Below are 23,147 nucleotides of genomic sequence, written 5' to 3' on the forward strand. Positions count from 1 at the left end.
TATATATATCTGTTGATAACTTTGCCAATGCTTAAAAAGAAAGGATCTGAAACTTATTCAAACTCTGTACGACAAAAAAACTATTTGCCTTATAAAATGATGAAATATATTGAAATTGTGAACACAGAAACTACTTCTAGACATTTTAAAAAATACATTTTCACAATCATGCAAACTTATTGGTTGTTCTTTTTTTTTCTTAGGTATTAAGCAAATTATATTACACGATATTGTCCTATAAATCATGGTAAACTTAGAACCGCAACCTCAACATTTCAGGAGGTGTGTGAGTTCATCTTTGTAGAGAATGGACGACAAGGAATCCAATACAAAGAAGGAACGTTATGTGCTCTAAAAAGTCAGTGACAAGTATTCCTTCAAGGTGAGTTTATTTTCTAGCTGCCTCTACCAGCTGGCTCTACCGGGTGGAAAATAAGCTGGGAGAGCAGCAGCAATTACACTCCCAGTCAAAGGGTGGCGCCAAACACAACAAGGGATTTTTCAATAGCCACAAAGTCATAAAATATAAAGCCCTGAGAGCAGTCACCTCATTCGTTCTTTTCAGCCCTTCTCTTCTCTTCATAATGTAGAACACAGTGATAAAACCATCACATTATCACCCCTCTTTAATGGTTTCATAAGAATGTATGATGAGAGGAATCCGGTGATTTAGCTAATCCCAAATAAGTATGAAAACGGCAGCAGGAGGGGAACTGAACCAAATGGCCATTACGAATTCCTGTTCTGGACAAGCAACCCGTTAGGTCCAATGTTGAATATTTCAGCTCAACAGTACGTTTCATTTTTGCATGTCGCATAGTTTTTCCGTCTATATTTTACTGTGTACATGTTATAACTGTGTCAGTGAAGAATGGATGTATAATAGCAATAAGTGGTCATAATTGAACTGTTTTACTTTACAAGTTAATGAAACCTGACATCCTTTTTTAAGTGATCTTCTAAGGTTATTTAAATCAAATGCAAACTATCAAAATTAATGTAATCTTACTAAAAAATAAAAAAAAGGCATGCAGTATCAAGGACAAGACATTCAGGTGTATACAGGTCAGATATGTCCACTCTCCCTCTTAGGAATTAATCCATCTGTTTATGTGCCACAACGGGTATTGGGTGATGTAATTCTTCTCTCCCCTTGAGAGGTCAGCCTGTGATTCTGCACATGGTGTGGACATCCATCTAGCTGTGCACAGCAAAATTCAATTAAAGTATAAATTTGGCACCTGCTGGAGAGCACTGTGGGAGTCAGATGCTTCCAAATTCAACATCAGGGAGAGAAACAAAAGAACAGATCCAAACATGAATACATTATATCTGCTTTTATGCAGCAGTTACAGCTTATATAGCTGCGGGTACTGTTTGAATTACACAATAAAAGCTTGCGCGTGAATTATAATTAATTTGGATGAATGTGTGGACTTCCTTTTATTGCGGTTTAATTGTCATTTTTTCAGACGCTGGTAATATATAGGTACAGTATAGACCGGAGCAGTCGTTGCAAAAACAATAGAGCCTGGGTGTAATGAATCCTCCCTGTCACAAATGCTCGGCCGCTTTCCTATTTCACATGTGCAGCTTTCTTCTGCTTTCAAGGCCGAGCCGCAGCACACAAGCAGACATCAGTGTCTGTCTCTAAAGGGCAAACAGAAACTCTGCAAAAAAAAAAATCCCCAGCCAGTTCCTCAGATGCCTGCAGATAAAGATCTTGGAAATTGAACGGCTACAAAGAGTCCAAATAATGTTTGGTTTCGACTTGATAGTGATCCTCAGCCTCAACAACAACGGTTTCAACTTTTCCCGAAAAAAAAAAAGACTTACTTCTATTAGAAGAACCTACAACTTATACATGTCATGCTCTTTTATCCTTTTGGTTTGATTAAAAATGAGTTAATTGATAGAACGCTATGATGAATACGGCTGCTGCAATTAAACAACAGTCTTTTACATATCTTTTAATGTTGACACACATACAGACACATATGATTTATACGTTTCAACAGCTATGACAGTAACTAATTAAAAGCACGCGTCAGCATGCCTGTTAGATGTGACTGTGGCTCATTTAAAACAAGGCAGCAGGGATTTCTGCCACAGTGGACTGACAAGTGAACATACAGCCTGTGACAGTTCTTCTGATGCCATGCTCGGTTACGTGTGATCATGTCCCAGGGGGAGCCGCTTCCTTCAGTCTTGAACATTAACAGGACACTATCTCAGTGGATTTACATTTGGTAAAAAAAAAATGTAAATCCAGGGTTCCTTAAAATGCGGTGAACAAACCACTTAGGCTACTTGGGTTATCTTTGGTAGGTAAAGCTAAGACAGCAATAAACATAAGTTCACAATTGTTTTAGTTTATTTTATGAACTTGAAGCAAAACAAAGCCTCAACTAATTGCATGGAAAATGATGCATTGTTTTCAATGTGTGAAGCAAAGGGGTCAACAGAACCACTATTAAATGTGGATTAGCCAGATCTGCCTTTTGTGGGATAACGGTAAGATGAAAGTCATGGCTAACAGAAATGATAAGGAACCAATTGGCTGTTATCACAAAGAATGACAGGTTAGACGAGATTCATTCTCAACCCACCATCTACATGATATGACAAGGTGGTGGCAGCATCATGGTTTTGGCATGAATTTTCCCTGCTAGTAGGGTCAGGGAAGCTGGTCAACACAGATGGGAAAACAAGTGGCACTAAGACTTGGCATTGGACTGTCGGTACAACTACCAGCAAGGCAACAGTCTTCACTTATAGACAGAGTTGATGTGTCAGAATGGTCAAGTCAAAGTCTTTTTCACCTTTAGTGTTCAAAAAGGTGGCACTTTGAGTCAGAATGTTAAGTCAAAATATGAAACACTAAGCAAAGCTAAGGTATTATGGTAAAAGTTTTCCTAAAATTGCAAATTAAAGTTAAATCTGTTGCTCTGACAAAAATAAAAATAGACGGGGTTGTGCAAATTGTACTCGTATTTCAAAAATACCTCATTATAAGTAAATAATAATAACTTTAAATTAAGCTGTAGGTCTGATTTGCATATCTTCGGCTTTCAGAAACAAGCCGCTAATCCTTGACTAGGCGCTGTCATGTATGTAAATCTCAACGCCCACGGCATCTCCTCCGGTGCCTCCAAAGACGCACCACAAGGGGAGGATTGGAAACTTGCGCTAACCTCACATATCAATTTGTTTTGCGGCTGAAGCCTATTCGCTCTGGCCGGTCTTTCCGATGATTTACGATTGCACAAGATGAATTTTTCTATTCTTGCCAACAAATGATGCTGCTCCATATCTTCATGGTGACACTTGATTTATCTTCCAGCGAGTAGCCCCAAGGGGCTTTCAGCCTGTGGAGCCATTTTTGGCAAACCTTTCTTCTTCTTTCTTGCGGAGATGTGCTAAAAAAGATTTTTTACCAAATGTGAGGCTAAGGTCATTTGCAACCATAGTTGCATTGATACTGATGTGTCACAGACTGAAAGAAATTAGAATTAAAATCTGTAGAGACGATCAACAATAAAATGGAGTCTTTCACCATGTTATTGCTGTTATCCTCGCAGCTCCAAAACCCTGGGCTTTTCATGTTTTTCTGCACTGTTTTTTTTTTCCTGCTATATTTAAGTGCATATATTAACTCCTCGGAAAGGTGGAATCTTTCAAGTCACAGACAGCGTTAAGTTTATTTAAAGATTTTAGGAAGGATTAGATTTTTGACAACCAATGAGACTAGGTTGAGTTACAAATGCTAACATTGTTTTACCCAAAGGGGACGATAGGCGGGACAGGCTTTATACAAAAAATGAAAGCACAGAACTAATCTGAAATATTCTGAATCATCCCTGCAGCGATTTTAAGTGCATCTCAAAAAGATCGCTGCAAGAGAGAGATTCCTCATCCAGATTGTCAGCCGTGCCGCTGCTGCGCCGGCCTTCAGAGGGACGTACGGGGAATAAAAACAAAAAGGGCAGAAAGGCCAAGACTTAGAATTTTCAAGACATCAAGTCATGTCTGTTATGCACAGAAGAAAGACATCTGTTGATGCTTTGAGTTCAAAGAGTGCTTTGGGGAGCTTATGTGACAACAAAAAGATTCTAATCCTTCCCTATAACTTTTATTCGGTTGATTTGGAAAGGGGAAAAAAAAGGGATGGAATCTTAAGGTTTGTCTGCACAAAGCACAGAAACCCTCCGACATCCAAAAAGGAACCAGCATTCCATTCAGGGTATTTTAAAATCTCCACACAAATCAATAAGTACGCTGCATCACTGTACCCCCACCGCCGCTGCCATTGCTCTCCTCGCACACCGCACAGAGGCCTGCCTTTAAGCACAGATTTTTTTATTTCCAGTCACTGTCACCATGGTAACTTCCAATGTCCGACTTGGTCCAGTCTTTGCTTCCAGCACTTTCCTTCTTCAAAGGCCTTCTTTTTTTCTCCCAAGCCTAAAACCGGATTGCTTCACAAACGATCCCCCACAGCGCTCAGCTTCCAGAAGGTTGTTTAGCTGCTAATTTGCCTTGTATGACAAGAGAACAAGCTATGTTCTTCTGATAAACAATTCTATCTATTTACGCCACATGGTTTATTGTGAAAAGACCGAAACGCATTCGGAACCTTCTTCATTTATGCCCATTTTGGCTTTTTTTTCTTCTTTCTCTGCACTACCTTCATATGGTGTATTTCAATGAAGAAGAGTGTCTTGGCACAGGCACCAAAGCAACAATCAAATATTCCTGTGTTGACCGATCGATGAGCACCCCCGCCCCCTTCTGCCCTTCCTCATTCACATCTCAATAATGAAAGACGAGCAGGGGTTATGAGTAACCTCGGTGTTTGATGCAGAAGGGGTCAGGCGTCAATAGCTCGGCCGGGGTCCAAGGGTGCATTGGCATGCACGGCAAACACATAGGGTCTTAAGGATTTCGCCTTAGGGATGCATGGTTGGGATTAAAAGCTCAGTCTTGACTGCGATGTGGCGTCTCCTCGGTGTCGATACACCCAAGGTACCGTCAGTCACTGCACACAGCTTCAGTCCAGGACGTAATTCACTGACCCGCAAGAGCACAGGGGTGCTAATTCACTACAAGATAGAGCAATTATACTGATGGCCAGCAGCAGGATTGGAAGTTCAACAGAATGCACTTTATAATTTATTTTACAGTTGGAAAAAAAATAAAATAAAACGAAATTCTCAAAGATTTTGGCAAAAACAACTACAACTGTTTTTAAGTCTAGATGTACTAATGAGAGCAAGTATATGACACATATTACATTGCAAATCTTTTGAAAATGTAAAAACTACCGTATTTTCCGCACTATAAGGTGCACCTAAAAACCTTCAATTTCCTCAAAAGCCGACAGTGCGCCTTATAATCCGGTGCGCCTTATATATGGACCAATATTGAGCCACAACAAGTCTAGCAACTACGGTAAGCAGCCGCCGACTTCATTTTCGCCGGTAGAAGAAGCGCGAGGTGCATGCTGGGATAGTTGTCAGAATACTGGTTTGTTAATTAAGTTTGACTGACCTATATCTACCTACCGACCTGATAATCAGGTCGTCTGCAGGTCATTTAGCACCACGTTCCACGAACATGCTGTGTGCAAACGGAGAAGGGTCACCATCGTCCGGCCACGCCCCGGCCCAGTCGCGGAAGGCTCTCCTCGCCGACCCAAGTTGGACTGTTTTGTTGACATTCCCGTTAGTGCAGCTAAATGTAGTGGATGCATAACGTAACTCCAGCCTCTACTGTAGCATCTATTCTACGCGCCTTATAATACGGTGCACCTTATATATGAAAAAGTTTTAAACTAGGCCATTTATGGAATGTGTGCCTTATAATTCGGTGCCCCTTATAGTGCGGAAAATACAGTAACTTTAGTCAAACATCAGTAATATACATCAGTAATATACATCAGTAATATAAAAAAATAAATAAATAAAAAAGAACAGGCCTACAGATGTAAATGAGTCAGAGCTGAAAAGGACAACGTGCACACCGAAATTCATTCACCCATTTATGGTCTATACTCACCTATCCTTGCAAAGTAATAGAAAACCTGGTTTACGTGGCAAGAGGCAGGTTACACATTTTACAGGTCGCCAAAATAAACTGCTAAATGGATGCAACTAACAAAAAATAATGGCTTGCACAAAGAGAGATTAGCTCAGGGGTGTCTAACAGCAGCCCTCAAGGGTCAGCATCCTGCATGTTTTAGTTCTCTCAGCTGTGTAATTAAATTCACAAACCAACCGCCTTGTACTCAAAACCAACAAATACTGAGGGGCGTAATTTCTCATATTTAGCATCTACATCAAGTGCAGTCACGAGAACAAAGACAACTAAAATCATCTTTGGATTTTCTAATCAATTAATTTGTTCTTTGTTTGAGCACAAGAGTCCCATTTTCAATGCTTTCCTTCAATAACAGCTCTCTATTGTAATTTACTTCTTGGACACCCAGTGTTGGACACTGCGTTATCCATGGCTTCGCTTTCACAGAGCAAGAGATTCAAGCGAGGAGAACAAAGAGGGAACGCAGAGTACTATGGCTGATCTAATTCTGGGCCTTTCCTCTAGGTGACAAAGTGCTCCTTTTATTTCAACCCACCCAACACCAGCGCCCTCCCAAATTTGTCAGGGGAAGCAGAGACATTTAGCCATCTTTTAACCTCTCCTCCATACCAACTGGTCTCCCAAGACACAAACAGAGGAGGAGAAGAGGAGTCCTTTGCTTGTAAAAGCAAAGTCTGGAAAGTTTCATCGTGTCGGCTTGTTTCTGCTCTGCTTATTTTCCATCTCCGGTATGAGCATGATGTCTGCTCATCCCTACCCAAATAAATCTTTTCTGGGGGTAGGTATCAAGACCAGATGGCTGCCTCAAGGAGGAAGATTGCTTTAGCTGATTTCAAATATCATCAATAGGACAAAATATAGTTGTGTTATTGTTTCTACCACCGGCTTCTTTGATGAGTAAAGTAAGCAAGAGCAACTATTTCAACCAGGTCCTTAGAATGCCTGTTGGCTTTTATTTTGTTTGATTCTTCTTTCTTTTTTCTTTCCATGTACTTGTGCACTTCTGCTGTATTCCTTTTTCTTTGCTGTATTACAATATTTTATGCATGCATCAAAACCCAGTTTCGCAGTTGGAATCAATATTTTAGTTTGCATTAACTGTACCAAGAGCAGGCAAAGGATCTTTTTAAAAAAATCTTACTTATTTTTGTTAAACATGCATAAGGAATTAAGATTCATAAGTAAAGAATACAAAGGAATAACAGAAAGTTTCAAAAACGGTTAATGAAGTTTAGCTATACAGACACTGCAGTGAAACAGCATTTATTTGTATCAAACCAACATAATACAGAGATCACAATCAGCGTTTTGCAATAAAACGGAGAAATATATATTTTTCTCCTAAGTTCTACTTTGTAAAATAATTCAAAAGAAATACTATTTAAAGAAGTTCACACTACAGGAATACATCAGTAACAAATAACTTTCATTTTATTGTAGTTTGCGTACATAAAAGAAACTTCTGTGAGTGGGGTACCAAACTTGCTCAAGCCCACGATCCTGCCGTCCTCCTAAATCAGGCCCTTTGGTTCCACAAAACACTTTTCTGAGCTGCAGCGCAAAGAACTCCAGAAAGACATATTCAAATTATAAAAACAAACACCGACAGATCTAGTGCGCAGAATTGTAAGCAGGTGTATCAGGTCACTGCAGATGCAAAGTAAATCCCATAAACTTTCAAGGTGACATGAAAATCCTGATTGTGCGGCGGTGGTATCAGCAGGGAGAGAGGATGTGGTGGTAATTCATGGGAAGCATCTTTTATCTTCTGCTGCGTCCCTCATTGTCATTGTGCAACAATAACCCCCCTACTCCTTATACAGATGCTGCGCATCCGATATACCTTTCAGCTTCCCTGACACAGAATACACTCAGTGGAGGAATAAAATATACCTGCATTAAAACTGTATGAAATATGAGCCATTACTGGTCTCTGGTTGATAATATCTCTCCGTCCGTCGAATTCACTTGAATTTACGCAGCTGTGAAAATGTATTTGCTCCCTCAGATTCCTCCTGGTCTAGCTTGTTTTACTCGCACTTAAATAATTCAAAGATAACTTGAGTAATTATGAAAAATAATTATGAAAATCATTTCACTTCAAAGAAAAAGAAAAAAAAATGCTGTCAAAATTTGGCAGTGCGTCAAAGAATAATTGCCATCCATGTGTAAAATGGTGAAATCACCTAAATGTAACCTGTCTGGCAACATTAGACAAAAATATCTTAAAGGCATTTAATGTTCAAATGTTCACGGTTCGGCAGTTGGAAAGAGATTGGGGGGCGCTGTTGTGAGAAAACCATTCCATCCTGAAAACAAGACTTTTATCTCCTAAAAAAATTATTCTTATTTAAAAACTGCATTTCCTTACTTACCTATATGCTCTTTGTCTGCTCTCACGGACAGAAAAGCCTCTGATCAATCCACATTCTTTTTTTTTCCCCACTTAAAAAGATATTATTTTACAGTATCTTTACCATTAACTTATTCCAAAGCCTTCAACCTCTGTTGGGATCCTCCATCCATAGTAAACGATAGAAAAGCCCATCTGCTCCGTCATAAGACACATCTCTGAGCAAGTGGACAGGAAGGCGCAGGCCTTTGTGGAACTGAAGTGTGATGCCTGTGGCAGCTACATGCACTTTTCCTAAAATTACACTCTGGTAAGAAGCCGCCACGGTCCAGCGGCCGAGGAGGCCATTGATGGAATTAATGCTCATGAATAACAATGCAGCGCCAGAACAAGTGAGAGCTCTCCCACTGTGTAATATTGACATGCTCCCTGGTCAGAAAATAGCCTGGCATAATTAGCTTTCACAGGCGAGTCTGGGGCCAGCAGGAGAGGCCACTCTAGATGCAGACAAACCCCCTCAGCAGGAGCAGTGTGAAAGGCCCGAAAATGAGTGAGGGGAGGCCGATTGAAGAGGAGAGGCAATCCTCTCGGTCTGCTGCACAATCCATCTACCTGGACACTAAATAATATTGATATATTTATAAAACAAAAAAAGCAACGAGGCGTGAAAGAGTGTGTGGTCATAGCAGTTAATCAAATGAAGATGGTATGATAAGACGTTAAGACTTTTGAACGGCCACAGAATGGCTGACATGCTTGGATGTATTCAGCCATTTGTGATATCTTTTAAAAGGTCAAAAATTACTATTTTTTTCCTTTCTTTCAACCAGCTTAAATAAGCTGCTTAACTGATGCTGAAATTATTTAGCGGAGTGGTGGAGCACTGCCCCTCTAGAACCTGTTGCTGCACATTTCTGCCATAGTAAACACAAGAAAAACAAAAATGTTTTAAAACTATAATTTGAAAGCTACAAATGTCTTGGTTGTTAAAAAAAGCAGACTGCAGGCGGGCTAGACATCCTGACTAATTAACCAGAAAGCATCAACTTGTTAAATTTGGTTTATGGCATAGCAAACAATCCCTAAAGGTTATAACAATCTGTGTATTAGAAACATCTAAAGGGAATATAATCACCACAGGCCAGACACTAAGTACAGATGCCTAAAATCACAAATGACAACTTTATTCTCAGATAAAACTTAAAGATTTATTTTTGTTAGATTTATAGGGGAGAAAAAGGGATTCTGTCTTGATACAAGGTTAAAAAGTGAGCATTGGGTGAAGCGGACTTGATTTATTGGTGCTATATTTCAACCTATAGGGATCGCCAACCATGTGTAAGATGCATAAATAAATATAGAAATAAATATATTCTTCCATTTGTTTATCATTGTGTAATACAGAGTCAAATTCCCCTGAATTTATAAAGTACAAAGAGTCCATATGAACAAACACTGCACCATGTGTTTGTTGGGCTGTGTGAATGTTGCGGTCATTCTAAAAGCAACATGTCCAAAACAAACTAGGTAAAAAAAAATAAATACATATCTTACAAATATTTGACTCTATGCCTCTTTTGGTATTTTGTATTATTCACCAGATTTTCCAGTTGACGCTCTAATGTATCCTGCGGCGAGGTTCCAAGTTTGGTGCGCAGTGCATTACAAGAACCATGCAAATCTATTGAACAGTTGTTTGAACATTTTATCAATCTGAAAAAATATCTGCCATATTATAAGCAATGGCAGGATGTTTTTATGTTAAAATTCAACTCTGATGTTGTCAAATGCATTCTTCGAACTTGTACAAATATGGATGCTTTAAGTCATTCAATTATAAAAAATAAAAAAAGAAATAGTAGCACTTTTAAATAAACTTTATAGGCCACAGCTATTCTTGATGGGATCGTTAAAATCCCAATAAGAATAGCTGGAAAGTTCACACGAGCCTATTAATTATGCATTACCATGTGCAGTGTTCAGAATAATCTTGACTGCCAATCACTGAAAACAGAGAATATCTAAATTGCTTCCTGTAACTCTACGTGAACTGCAAATTGTGTGAGCGCCCCTCAGGATACGGGAACGCGCTGCCGAGTGTTCTGAAAATGCACGGAGTCCAAGTCGTGCAAACTTTTTGAATATTCAGCAGCTTGGGTGAGATCAAAGTGAATTATGCAATTGTGTTATGAAACATTGATTATAAGAAAGGGTCATCTGTTTTCCAGCTATCAGATTGATACATTTTGCCCCATGCAGATGGATCTGGTATTTAATGGGCCATGCCAAAACAATCTATAGAAAGAACAACATTCTCTTTTTTTTCCCAGGCATTCCCTAGACAAATCCACATAATGGTGAGAAATCATCAAGAAAATGTTGATCATTTGAAAACGGAAATCTACTTCTATAAATCTAGGCGAACACGAGCTATTTACGGCAGATTTGAGGTGCCAGCTGTGTGCGACCATCAGAAAGCTTCCTTGATTTTCCCTTTGGGAAGGTTGGAGGAAACTGAGTTGAAACTGTACATCCCACTTCCTCTGCCTTAGCAACTTTGCAGCAGCTGCAGACATGGGGATATCGTAGCTCGTTCACACCCATCCCGAGCATCATTAAAGAGGGGTGATGTAACAACGACGAAAAGTAAAACTGAACCATTAGAGTGAAAATAAGGAAATGAAGCACTGGGGGAGGAGTGATAAGAGGAGAAGCGAGGATTCCGAGTCGAACGGTAATTGAGAGGAGAGCGAGAAAGACAGAGACAGGAAGATAGTGGGATTAAGGTAGGTAGAGTGTGTCTTGTAATGCTGAGCTGAGCAATGACTAGAGGCTTTCCCAGCCAAGCAGTTTGAGCCATCTATCAGTTCAGAGGGACTCCGCAGGTCCTTTGCGGCATAAACTCTCAAAGATGACTCATTTCCGACTGACGTTCAAGGCTGACTAAAGCAGTTCAGAGGATCGGAACGCATGGAAACACGGCTATGAAGGCACAGAGTTAAAGCACAGTAAAGCTGCATGGTTAAAGATTCATGCCGTCATGAAAAACTGAAAACACAAAAGAAAGAAGAACTCTTTATCAAAGCTTTTGAGGTTTGATAACATCTTGAGATACGGATGTACCAAGAAATCAATTAGTTTCAGGTGTTAGGCAGTTTGCATTTTCATCCTCTCTGACCTGCCAGTTGGAAACTCGAATATTCAATTCAAAGATCTTTAAACTTGACTCGTCAATTTAGTGAAACTGTGTTACGGAAATCAAGAGAATGGGCTCCAATCGAGACGCTCTGTCATAAATCGAATTGTTTTTAACGGTTTTGACCAAAATTAATGACAAATGTAAAAAAAATAAAATTTTAAAAAAATCACTGTTTGATTCAGTGTCATGGGAGCTTCTTTTTACATAGACTATTTTCAATATCTGGGTTATGAAGACAAGGCATGGTGATTAATCACCATCTTCCTGGCTAGACAAATTATTGGCCTCGTACATTTTAAAGCGCTTCGTCCATCCAGTCGGAGTCAACAGCCTGTAAAAACAAATTTGCTCTGCTCAATACCGAAGAAAAATATGTCACAATGCATGTTAAATATTGCCAAAGACAACCAAACATGCCTTTGTGTTTGTGAAAGCAAAACACAATAATCCTCAGTTGACTGTGCAATAAACTCAGATTAATTATGTGTTGCACTATTTTCCTGTTTGTCTTTGTTTCACTTAAGTGATTTATGAGGTTGGATTGAATTAGAAAATGTTTATCGTTACATGCAACAATAGTGTAAGTGTTGCCAAGAACAGTGAGGCGGTTTGTTTAAGATGTTTATAAGGATGCAAACTGGTGGTTCACGAAATTAACACCAATTGAAGAATAATTCAGAGAAAGTTCTTGGATGCTTTTCCTAAAAAAAAAAAAAAAAAAAAAAGATAAAATTTGAATCCAAGCTGTCACAGTCATCATATTGCATCTTAACATTCACCACCTAATTTACTGTAGATATAAATAAACCATGTAAAGAAACAGGTCTGAAACAAATAAGGTTAAAATGGGGGATCCTGAAGTTGAGACATGCGTCTCCAAACTCACATGTGCAAACTATTAAAACCAAACATTTATTACTTACTCTTTTCAAAAAAATAAGTTCAGTATAGTTCAGTTTAGAAAGTAGCAAAGTTTGCTTATCTTAGGAAGTAAAGTAGCAAATGTCATACAGTACATTTAGAAAGTAACAAAGAAGGTACTCTATGGATTATTTAGAAAATAAATAAATAATAAATGTACAAAACACGCTGATTCGACCTTTCCAAACAAAACAGAAAAACTACTACAAATGATTTACAGGTATGTTTCAACAGCTACAAAGTAACCCTGAACACATCACCAATGAAAAAGCAAACTTTGATATTTACCACATTTTAATTTGTAGTTGATCTTAGCTTAAAACATTCTTGTTCCTATTGCTTTGATTGTCCTGCGATAATAATTATCCCCAAACGTCACAGAAACAAACAGCACAACTGAGGAGCATGTTGAGAACTGAGACCAGAGGGACACTGAACTTACTGTAAACTTTTAACTAAAGAGATAAAAGACCTTCTGGAGTTCATCCCGTCCAAAGGATTTAGCTTTTTTTTTTTCATCTCAGAGGAACACCGATTAATGTCCCGAAAACTTATTCAAAGTCACTTAAACTTGCGCACCTCTTGCTGTATTTTGGGTCGTTATTTATTCAGCGCTTCATGTCAGAAGAAAGCGAGTCGGTGGTTGACATCAATTGTGTGTACTGACAACTGCCAGTTGAAACGAGAAAGGAGAGCCAAAGTAAAGAACAAGGATAAAACAAAAAGTACTATAAAGAGCAGAGAAGGGCAAATATCAGATAAAGAAGGGGAAAAAAGGCCTAGAAGATTCACTGCTGTGTGACCAACCACCTGCTCCCCTGTGAATTAGCCCTTTCTTCACTGTTTGGACCCATCCAAATGAAACTCAGTGCTCTGGTTGACAAATGGACTGAGCCCTCATACTTTAGTTTTTCCTCCAACACATGATAAGCCTCTTGTTCTGAGATGTTCCATTGTGCGAGCTTTTAATATGATGGCAATGTTCCCTTTGAGCAGCAGAAGGCTTTGTTGGTATAAAGTAAAAATAATAATAATAAAAAAAAGTAGTCACAATCAGAAAACTTCCTGGTTTCTCTTGGACACCTCGCTGCTTGTAGGGACATAATAAAGTCTACAGGGCATTCAGCTCAGGGTATAAAAATGGCCACCGTTATGACAGATTTGAGCCACTGCCTCGTGTCAAGCTCAATCCTCCCACCGTCCAGCTTTTATCTCTTGAGGGGAAGCAAGTCACCCTGCACACTGGGGATGTTCTTAAACATTTCCCATATCCCGGCATGGGCCTCTTTTTTCCTCCTTCTAATGATTGTAGCATCCGTGTCTAAAACACGCTGACTAACTTAACAGGCTGCCGGCTTCAAAATTCCAGCGACTAATTGACCAAAAATTGAACGTGGCACGCTTCTAAACAAAAGGCGAATTTTGGGGGAAAGGGAACGATGGGAAAACGTATAAGACAGGATAATGACTATTAGGTGATGCCATCCAAAGCAGGAAAAATAATAAACATGAGGCAAATAAAGCTCTTTTGCTTTAAAACTATTCTTTATGGAAAAAGGGTTACGCAGGGGCAGGAGGCAAGTATGCGCAGATGGGAAGGCGGCTTAAATTCCTGCAGTAATCCAAAGAAAAGGGAAAACTTTATGTTTATTCCTCTGTCAGAGCTTTCATTAATTCCTTCTGCATATTAATGGCAGCTGAAAAATCTCCCACTATTCTGTTTGTTCACACCGTTGCAATAGGCAGTTGTCCCACGCTGTGCTCATTGCTCAAATCTTTGTTCTGTAATTGTCTGGTGCTCAATATGTAATTGTATCATGCAAAACTCAAATAAATACAAGTGCAAATGAAAAGCTTTTAGAATCTGAAACGGCTTTCGCAGACCGATAGATGACGTTATTTTAAATGTGTATTGGCTCTTGTTACAATGTGCATTTAAATAAAAAGCGGTGTTTGCATGGATCCAACACAGAATAAAGTCTTAGTTGAATTCTAACGGCAGCAGAATTGGTTTTAGAAAGATTTAGAAACTACGTCATATGCTGCGTATGCATAAGTACTTTGTTTTTCTGCTCCCCTTTAAAAGCACTGAGGAATGTCCTGACTTGCTCTATTCTAGTCTGGTCCCATGATGCAACCTTGGATAATCTTTCATCAGATCCACTGAGGAACTTTGTTTAAATCCCAAAGCTGTGTTTTTACATGCAGATGTGCTTTAAAAAATGTCAGCCTCAGCCAAAGCTGGGAATAGGATTTTCACTTTTTTTCCCCTTAACTTAAGAGTAAAAAAAATAAAAAAATACTGGCCGTGCAAACATGTAGATATTGTTCCCTTTATCTGTTGTTCTATTTTCTCTAAGTTTATTTATTCATACTTAATGTCTGTATGTTGTGTGAGCATGTGAAACCAAAGTCAAATTCCTTATTTATACACACAAATTTGGCCATTGAAGCTGATTCTGATTTTTCTTTCTTTTGATTTTAGTCTTATAAATAACACAATAAACTGCAACTGACGATGTGTGCAATCCCAAAACCTGATGGGCCGTTTTATTTTATTTTATTTTTTACTTTTGCTGTCCAAAGTATATTTCCATTGTGGATTCTGGATTCTGTCCGCCGATTAGCAGGACAGTCGCACAATTTTTAGCACCATCTAGGTTTATCTCAAAAGGATATTTGCAGAAACATTGTCATAAAGCAGATGATCAACTGAAGGATGATGCAAATGTCAGGCTCAGTGTTACGTCTTTGAGAAATTTTGGCTGGATGTCTTAAAGACATGACTTTCACACACCGGTTATTATTTGCAGGTAGCTCTTTTAGAACAACTTTTTACTCTTCAACTTGTCCATTTTCCACAATTTTCAGATCTAACCCTAAAAATATCAAAAAATAATTTACGCTATGAAACTTTTGCACAGAGGTGTACATTTTGAATAGATCACACACATACGTGTTTAAAATCAAAGCGCATAACGGGAATTACTAATCACCATGAACACATGAGCCTCTCAGAAACGTGGTTTCCTGTTAGAGGTTGCAAAGGATTTGAATCTGGGGCAGAACTTGAAAGTTGATCATAGCAGACGTTCTCCATTCAGTCTGACTGTCTGACACAGCTAAGAAGAATTCCCTCACTTCCTGACATCTGATCATCCTCTTGGCGGCTGCTGATGGCATGGGTCTTATTTGGGGTTTTAATCTTTTAAAAACTGCCTCCTGATCGTCAGATAACAAGCAAACAAAAATTGAGATAAATAAATAACCAACCCACACTGAAGCAAATCTTGCCTGAGCTCCTTAAAATAAGGTCAAAAAGCAAAAAGATAATTAGAACCGATGCATATGGAAAGGATTATCATCATGAGACGTGATCCTCCCATCTGCTTCCCTCTTCCCATCCATCAGTCATTCATAAGCCCCCCATCGGCTGCTTTCTATCCCAACGTTCCTGCAGCCATCTTCCTCCTGCATTTTGAGAAGCAACCCGCGAGCGTTTGTTTTCCACGTCATCGTCATTAATGCGAGCGCTGTCAAATGTCAACCGTCACGTGCTGGGCTGGGTTCAAAAAGCAGGTTGCTTTCGTTTTGTTTTTGTCGTCCTCGTGAGACTCTTCAAGCTGCGATGTCTATTAACCTTCACCGTTAGTGACATGCACACAAAGACAAAGAGCTTGTACAGACATAAATATGTTTGGTTCGTCTTTGTTTGCCGAAATGACAAGTGTGGTGACACAGAAGTGGGAGCAATCCCGAGGGGTGGGTGGGGGGGGCAGTCTGGGGAAGAGAAATAAGAGTGATAAGAAAGACAAAAGGATAGACCGGACAGATAAGGACGTGGAAGGTGTACGTGCGTGAGTTAGGAAGGGGGGGGAGGCGCCCTGACCCGTTTTTCTCCTTCAGGGGTCATGCACAAGCCTGCCACGATACTATCAGCTGTCCCTTATGGTGCCTGCCGAGGTCTGCTGAGATATAAGGTGATATATAGTTTTGATATAGCCTGTAATTACTGGCTGTGAAGGCCACATAGCCTTGGGGGGGGCAACAGAAAAAGGGAACACACAAAAAGAGAGAAGAAAGACATCGTGGCTTTGATGAGAAAAGGGTCAGTCTTGTTTGATAGCAAAAGTGTCTGCGACCCCCTCACCCCCTTCCTGAAGCTACTTCGCTCATTCGAAAGTGGGACTAGATCTCAACATGTCTCGAGGAGACGCAGACAATTCTTCAACAATGACTTCCAAGAATATCCCATGAGGGACTAGGGGTTGATGCAAGACTCACAAGCTGCAGCGTGTGTGTACACACTATGCAAATGATGTCAAATTGAGCTAAATTAATCATAGGTAGCACATTTCAATTACAGCATCATTAGCCCGCACTGCCAAGAGGAGACATGTTTATCCAAAGGCTTGTGCACAGCCACAATGTTCAAAACACAAAGACTAGAGCCAGCTGTGGAAAGACATCCATTCATTTCATCCTGCCATGGCATCATGTGAGACAACCTTTACTTATAAGCTCGGTGACGTGCCATTACTCAGATAAAAGGTGCTTTTGGCTCCGTAATGGACGTTAATGGAACCAGACACCTTACCGAAGGGGTCCTCAATATACGGTGCTTTGGAAAATGCATCCATTCCCCGTGAACTTTTAACATTTTGTCACATTACAACCACAAATTTCATTGTGTTTCATCAGGATAATAGAATACACAAAGTACTAAGTATAGATTCTGTAGAAATATTCGATCTATGCAACAACAAGAACAAAAAAATACTGGTGGCACTCAGACAAATGCAAAGGACTCTGCAGTCCCAAAGAGAGAAACTGACCCAGCACATGTAAATTATGTCTAATTGGTTTGATTGCTCAGATTATAAACCGTGTTGTTGCACCAGTTTCCTTTGTTAAATTAAAACAGACATATTTACATTTCCCTGAATATAATTACAGCAAAAATAGATTAGAGGCTTTGTTCTTGGTGTTCATAGGGTTGAAGGCATTTTATTTTTATTATTTCATAGCCAGTAAAGTGGAAACAGTTACACAAGCAGCTTTGTAGAAAAGGTTCTGATGGTCCAGACAGATAATAAAATGTAAATGCTGAGCTACTGCAGGAACTTTTTAGGAGCAACATGCAAAAAATGTAAAGGCCCAGCACAGCAGATGAAAACTGCAGTCAACTGCAACATACAATGAATCCAAACATAAAGGACTTTTTTTTGGAAGCTGTTAATGAAGTTACTTGCTTTCACAGATACATTTTCCATGGTAACAATTTTTTAAAAATTAGAAATCCGATTTATTTATTTTTTTAAAAGTAGACTGGTTAAAAAGTCACTTAAAATGTTGCATTCATTATGCAGATGGACAGCTGCAAACTTTGACGTTTCCGCTCTGGAAGTTTTAAGAGGAGTTTGAATTCCAGAGGAAACAGACCTCATAAGGAGTCGTACTTTTACTAAACATAAAATTATTATTTACTATGAAAATAATATATTTTTCTGGAAAATGTCAATGTTAGCAAAAGTAATTAACTATTACACTATTACTAGCTAACATACAATAACATTAGTATACATTTTCAGGCTCTAGATATAACCCCATTTCAAAAATATTTGTTCAAACCAGACCCTTTTTGCCTTTTGTTCCTAAACAGCTGCTATAAGGGGAGGACTAAAGCATGACTGGAGATCAAACCACTTGACTTGTGTGAAACAATTGACTGATGCGACCACGATCTACCTTTGCTTAGTGTACTCTAGCAGTGAAAGCATCGCAAGGATCTTCTTTTTACTAAGACAATGTAGCGAAACAAGAATTCGAAAAGAGCTACGTTTTCACCTCACCTCCGGGGCCGATGGAGGAAACGCTCTGATCTGCAGGTTTATTCTTAGAAGTTAAGTATGCTTCATACACATTATAAATATTATGTAGCGTAGAAATAGAACTTGGCTTGCGGAAAGAAAAACTCAAGTTGGCTTCAAGTGAGTCAGAGTACTCTTTGTGGATGGCCTTGTCACCACCCCGCTGTGAAAGCGTTGACCCCTGCAGTTTCTGAGCTCTGCAGCTACAGCTCAAGTGATTACAATTCTTTCAAAAAAAAAAAAAAAAAAGCCATTTATATTTGCAGGATTCCTTACAGACTGCATCACTCTGACTGTTTGAAATTTGAACAGCGTCCATCACCACTGCAGATGAAGAGGGCAGCCGTGGGCACTGATAATCTACTGCGCTGTACTGGCATGTCTGTGAGCAGATAAGTGCAAAAAGAGGCTTATTTTTTCCGTTGAGCGCAATGTTCAGTACAAATGTCTTAAATCCTTATCAGGCACAGTGCATAGACCGGCCGATTTATTTATACATCTTTGAAAATGTCGTTAGTTTTAACTCAAATTCTTGGAACCAAAGTAAAATCCAGATGATTTCCATCTTGGGTTTTTTTTGTTTTTTTGTTTCATATGGTCTGCAGAACATCCTTGTACACTTGAATCAAACAAACATATAGAGACCACAATAAAGAGGAAATCGGGATACTTTGAACAATTTCGATGCTTTAATCACACTGATTCACTGTTATGGTGTGCACGCAAACATTGGGGACCATGAAATGAGACGGCAAAGACAAACTTCCTACACACATGCTGATGGAAAGCATGTTGGATCACAGTTGAAGGAGTCTCGCTTTTGTTAATCAAGTGAAAAAGCAAACGGGGAAATAATTAATTTACTAGACAGAGTTTAATATAAAATGAATCAAACTCACTGCACATGTCATGAATCACACTATAGCAATTACCTATGTAAGGTGTACTACAAACATATTTTTGATGTTTTTTGACATTTGTTGTACATTGTTGATTGATTGAACCAACATCCCATGTATGTCAAATAGAAACAGTCACTAAAGGTATAAATCTGTGTTTCTAATTATGTTTTTCCATTAGTGCTGTTTATTTGTATTCATTACAGCCGCAGCACACACTCGAGGGCTACGTGAGAACATTACAGTGATTCAGGATAACACCGGCAAGAAGGCTGAATGTAGAAAGAGAAGCTATTATTTGGAGTATTTTTTCCCCATCTAAAAAAAGAACTTTCTCTGTCTAAACGACTTGTTTCTGTTCTTTGACCTTAATGAGCCGAGATGCCTAGCAACGGCCCCGACAGCCCGACTGTGAAAAGGTCGAAGGAGGTGGCGCTCATTTGTTGCGCTAACCTTCACATGCTAATGCGTAGTGGAGTCACCGCAGCCATAAATATCATTGAAATCCTCTCACCTGATCCCGACTGGTCTTCCTCATCCATTTTCAATTCACAACACCCACACCCTTCATCCACTTAGTCACTTCCTCCGCCAAGAAAAAGTGCCCTGGCTCTGAATCGGCTTGTACTTATCTCTGAGCGTCATTTAAATGCCCCTGCTAGCAATGAAATGCTAAAACGACGGACTTCTTCTCTGTGTTTTATGCTCCCTTTGGACCCTTTGATTCATTCCAGCCAGGATTTTTCAGTGCGAGTGGGCAGCCGGGAGAGGGGGAAAAAAAAAGAGAGCGACAGGGTGCATCAATTATGTGACAACTTGTTTCAAACTACCTCTTTTAACTATCCGCCGCTTTTCACATGGGTGATTATCTGAACTCTATGGAACCAAACTAAAAACCAAAGAGCAATTGTTTGATAAAGCCGGAAAGTCCATTAGTATTTTTCTCAAAGGGACAAGTCAAAAGTGGAACTAAAGCTCTGGAAATAAAAAAAAAGAAAATGGACATATGTTTGGCTTTTGGAAATAAAGTGAGCAAGAAAAAGTCAATTTAGAGCAGCAATTTAGATAAAGCCTGTCCTCTTGGCATTGCTCAAGGGTGCTTTGACCTCAAAGGAATGAGTACGGTACCCATGCTTAGAAAGATCTCAGCATGGAGCTTTCATTCTGCTCTTAATGCTGCCATACGTCAACAAAATGGCTCCTGCACACTAAATGTACACTCAATCTGCACTCCCCCTGGAGAGCAATACTTTCTGAAATTCAAGCTTAGTTAAAACTACAAAACAAGTGTATGTATTACCCTAATGTTGGCAATCAATTACACAGCAAAGGCCATCACACAGTTAGGCTTTAGTGTAGCTATTCAGATAAATAGGTTTGGGTGTCACTGGTTTTTTTTTGTGTGGATTTTTTTTTTTTTTTACTCAAAGGGTTTGTAAATCTGGAGACAGTCTGCCACAAAAACTCTTCGAGAGAGTAATTATTTTTGACCGACAACGGCTAACGATTATTGATACGTGTCAACACTAATCGATGACCAAAACAGATAAACAGTGGTGAGGTATTTTTGTTAAGAGAAGTTGTTTATGCATCACTGAGACTCTTTAAGTTAAACACCAGCAAAGATAAATACACATAACATTTAACAACATGAGATTTTATTGTTCTATCCCCGTGTGATAAACGGATCCATTCAAAACCATGCTGGTATGGGAGACATGTATGCAATTGTCTATTTTACACCCTCCATTCTCTTCAGAAATAAGATTATATATATATATATATATATATAAAATCACTGATGTAATTGAAATTTAGCAAATCTCATGTCTTATTTAGTACCTCCTTTAGCTGTTTTTTTTAACATGAAAAGACCCTCAAGTTGATTACTGAGCAGCGTGAAGCAAATTATGCACAAGTGCGCACACACTCATAAGGTCATGTTCTGAATTAGTCCCAAATATCATCATGTTTATTATCCTGATTTCTACCGCAAACACCAAAGAGCGGGAGCATTACGAAATGAAAGACCTAATGGTAAGTATACGCATGATCTACGTGCCGCAAACATTTAGACAAAGACAACCTGAGTAAATATATTTATTTATCCATTTATTAAGGAAAATGTTGTCCACACCAATACAGCCTTGTGAGAGAATACTGTTAAAGTGAATTTACTTTGATTAATCACATCTTAAGAGAGCCGTGTTTAGTTTCAATAGCCACACCCCAACGCTGATTACTGCCAGACCTGTAGAATCAAGAAATGTCAGACTCATCACCATAACTTCCCTAAAGCTTTCAGGTTACTTGAAAGAAGAAAAAAAATAGCCATCAGAATGTTTTTCGAAGTTTAAAGAAGCAATTTGTATTTGACTGAATAAATTTAACGTTGCTGTAGTCAGCTGCCCTTGAGTGTGTCTGTGAAATGCGCCTCAGTAAGTTTAAAAACTCACAGAAACTAAAAAAATCATCCCTGAAGACTCTACCTGTTACAAGTTCATACTGAAGTGAGTCAACATTTTCCTAAGGAAACATATCTTAATATGTTAAAATTCTTGCAGTGAACAAGTCGAGGTGTTTTCACACCCGAGATATGCAGCAGATTTAAAATGAACTCCGGTTTGTTTTTTCTTGCTTATTCTAGTTCTTTAATGTCTTAAGCAACTACGCTTATGAAAGTTTCACTACTTAGTGACATAAGTTAGCATTCTTACCCATTAATCCCACAATCAGCAAGCAACACCGAGTGCGGGTATGAGTTCAAGCTAGCTGACGGCTTCATTCCCACGTCCAGCACTTTAGTTCATTTGTACGTGCAGTTACCTTTGCGACATGATCTTGTAGGCATCCGGAAGATAACATCGTGTGTTCTCCATCTGCGCGGGGTCTGCGTCGCAGATTTTGTCGTCCGTGCGGCCGTAGTTGGCGCTCTCGATCATGATGACATCCGTGCCCGGGCAGCGTAGCTCGATGGGGTAACTCTCGCAGGACAGCTCCCTCCTCACCACCGCCATCGGGATGGGTGCTCTGCTGAAAGCTGCAGAAAACAACAAGAAAAAAAAGTAATGAAAAGAAAAGTTTGAGAATTGTCCCCATCTTTTTTTATTCCGACGTAAGTTGAAGATTTCCATAAAAAAAAAAAAAAAAGAAGTAGAAGAAAACAGCTGAAGCAGCTTCAACCTGGAGATGGTTGCATTTGTTTGTGAAGACCTGAATAAAATTATGCATATTTCAACTAAAAAAAAAAAAAAAAAAAAAAACAAGAACAGATGGGAAGACCTGCAATCAAAAGGTTGGACACTGAGACATATGCAAAGAGGTTCTCCACCCTTCTCTCAAGAGTGTGGGCTGACAGGACACGAGTTGTTTGGAGTAGGAGGATGAGCAACACCACAGGGGCCCTCGAGAGGCCAGGAGTTGTGGAAAGAAGACCGAGTACAAGACTGACACTGATCACACATAAAGAAGTGGTGTGTTTGTTGGCTTTCCTGTGAGAAAATACACAGTTCATTATTTGGGCATTAAGCTGGGAGATTAGAGTGAAAAACACAAAAAACTGTGTATCCAGGAAACATGAGAGCCGTTGGGTTTATTGTGTTTTAAGGGGGTCACACGCAGGCAGGAAGCAGAGGGTCGAGATGTGGCTTAAGTCAGAGATAGGAGTCAAATTGTTATAAAAAAAAAAAAAAGGCTCATGTTAACCGCCCAGAACAAATAAACGGCTAAGAAACCATGTATGTATTAGACTGAGAGTGACAGCCGTCTGCGGGTCACCGAGACACAAGACCTCGCAAGCCCGTGAA

General features: G+C 39.3%; 1 protein-coding gene across 20 annotated transcripts in view; it reads right to left on the reverse strand.

Annotated features, from left to right (window-relative positions):
* The window catches only part of LOC103480667 (adhesion G protein-coupled receptor L3), a 275,299-nt gene that overhangs the window by 132,557 nt on the left and 119,595 nt on the right, over positions 1–23,147 (reverse strand). For all 20 annotated transcript variants that reach the window (XM_017310504.1, XM_008435707.2, XM_017310506.1 and 17 more), the window contains one exon: positions 22,168–22,381. In XM_017310504.1, coding sequence (XP_017165993.1) covers positions 22,168–22,381 — 214 coding nt within the window. The remainder of the gene's footprint in view (positions 1–22,167; positions 22,382–23,147) is intronic.

Source organism: Poecilia reticulata, linkage group LG18, assembly GCF_000633615.1.
Source record: "Poecilia reticulata strain Guanapo linkage group LG18, Guppy_female_1.0+MT, whole genome shotgun sequence".
NCBI lineage: Eukaryota > Metazoa > Chordata > Actinopteri > Cyprinodontiformes > Poeciliidae > Poecilia > Poecilia reticulata.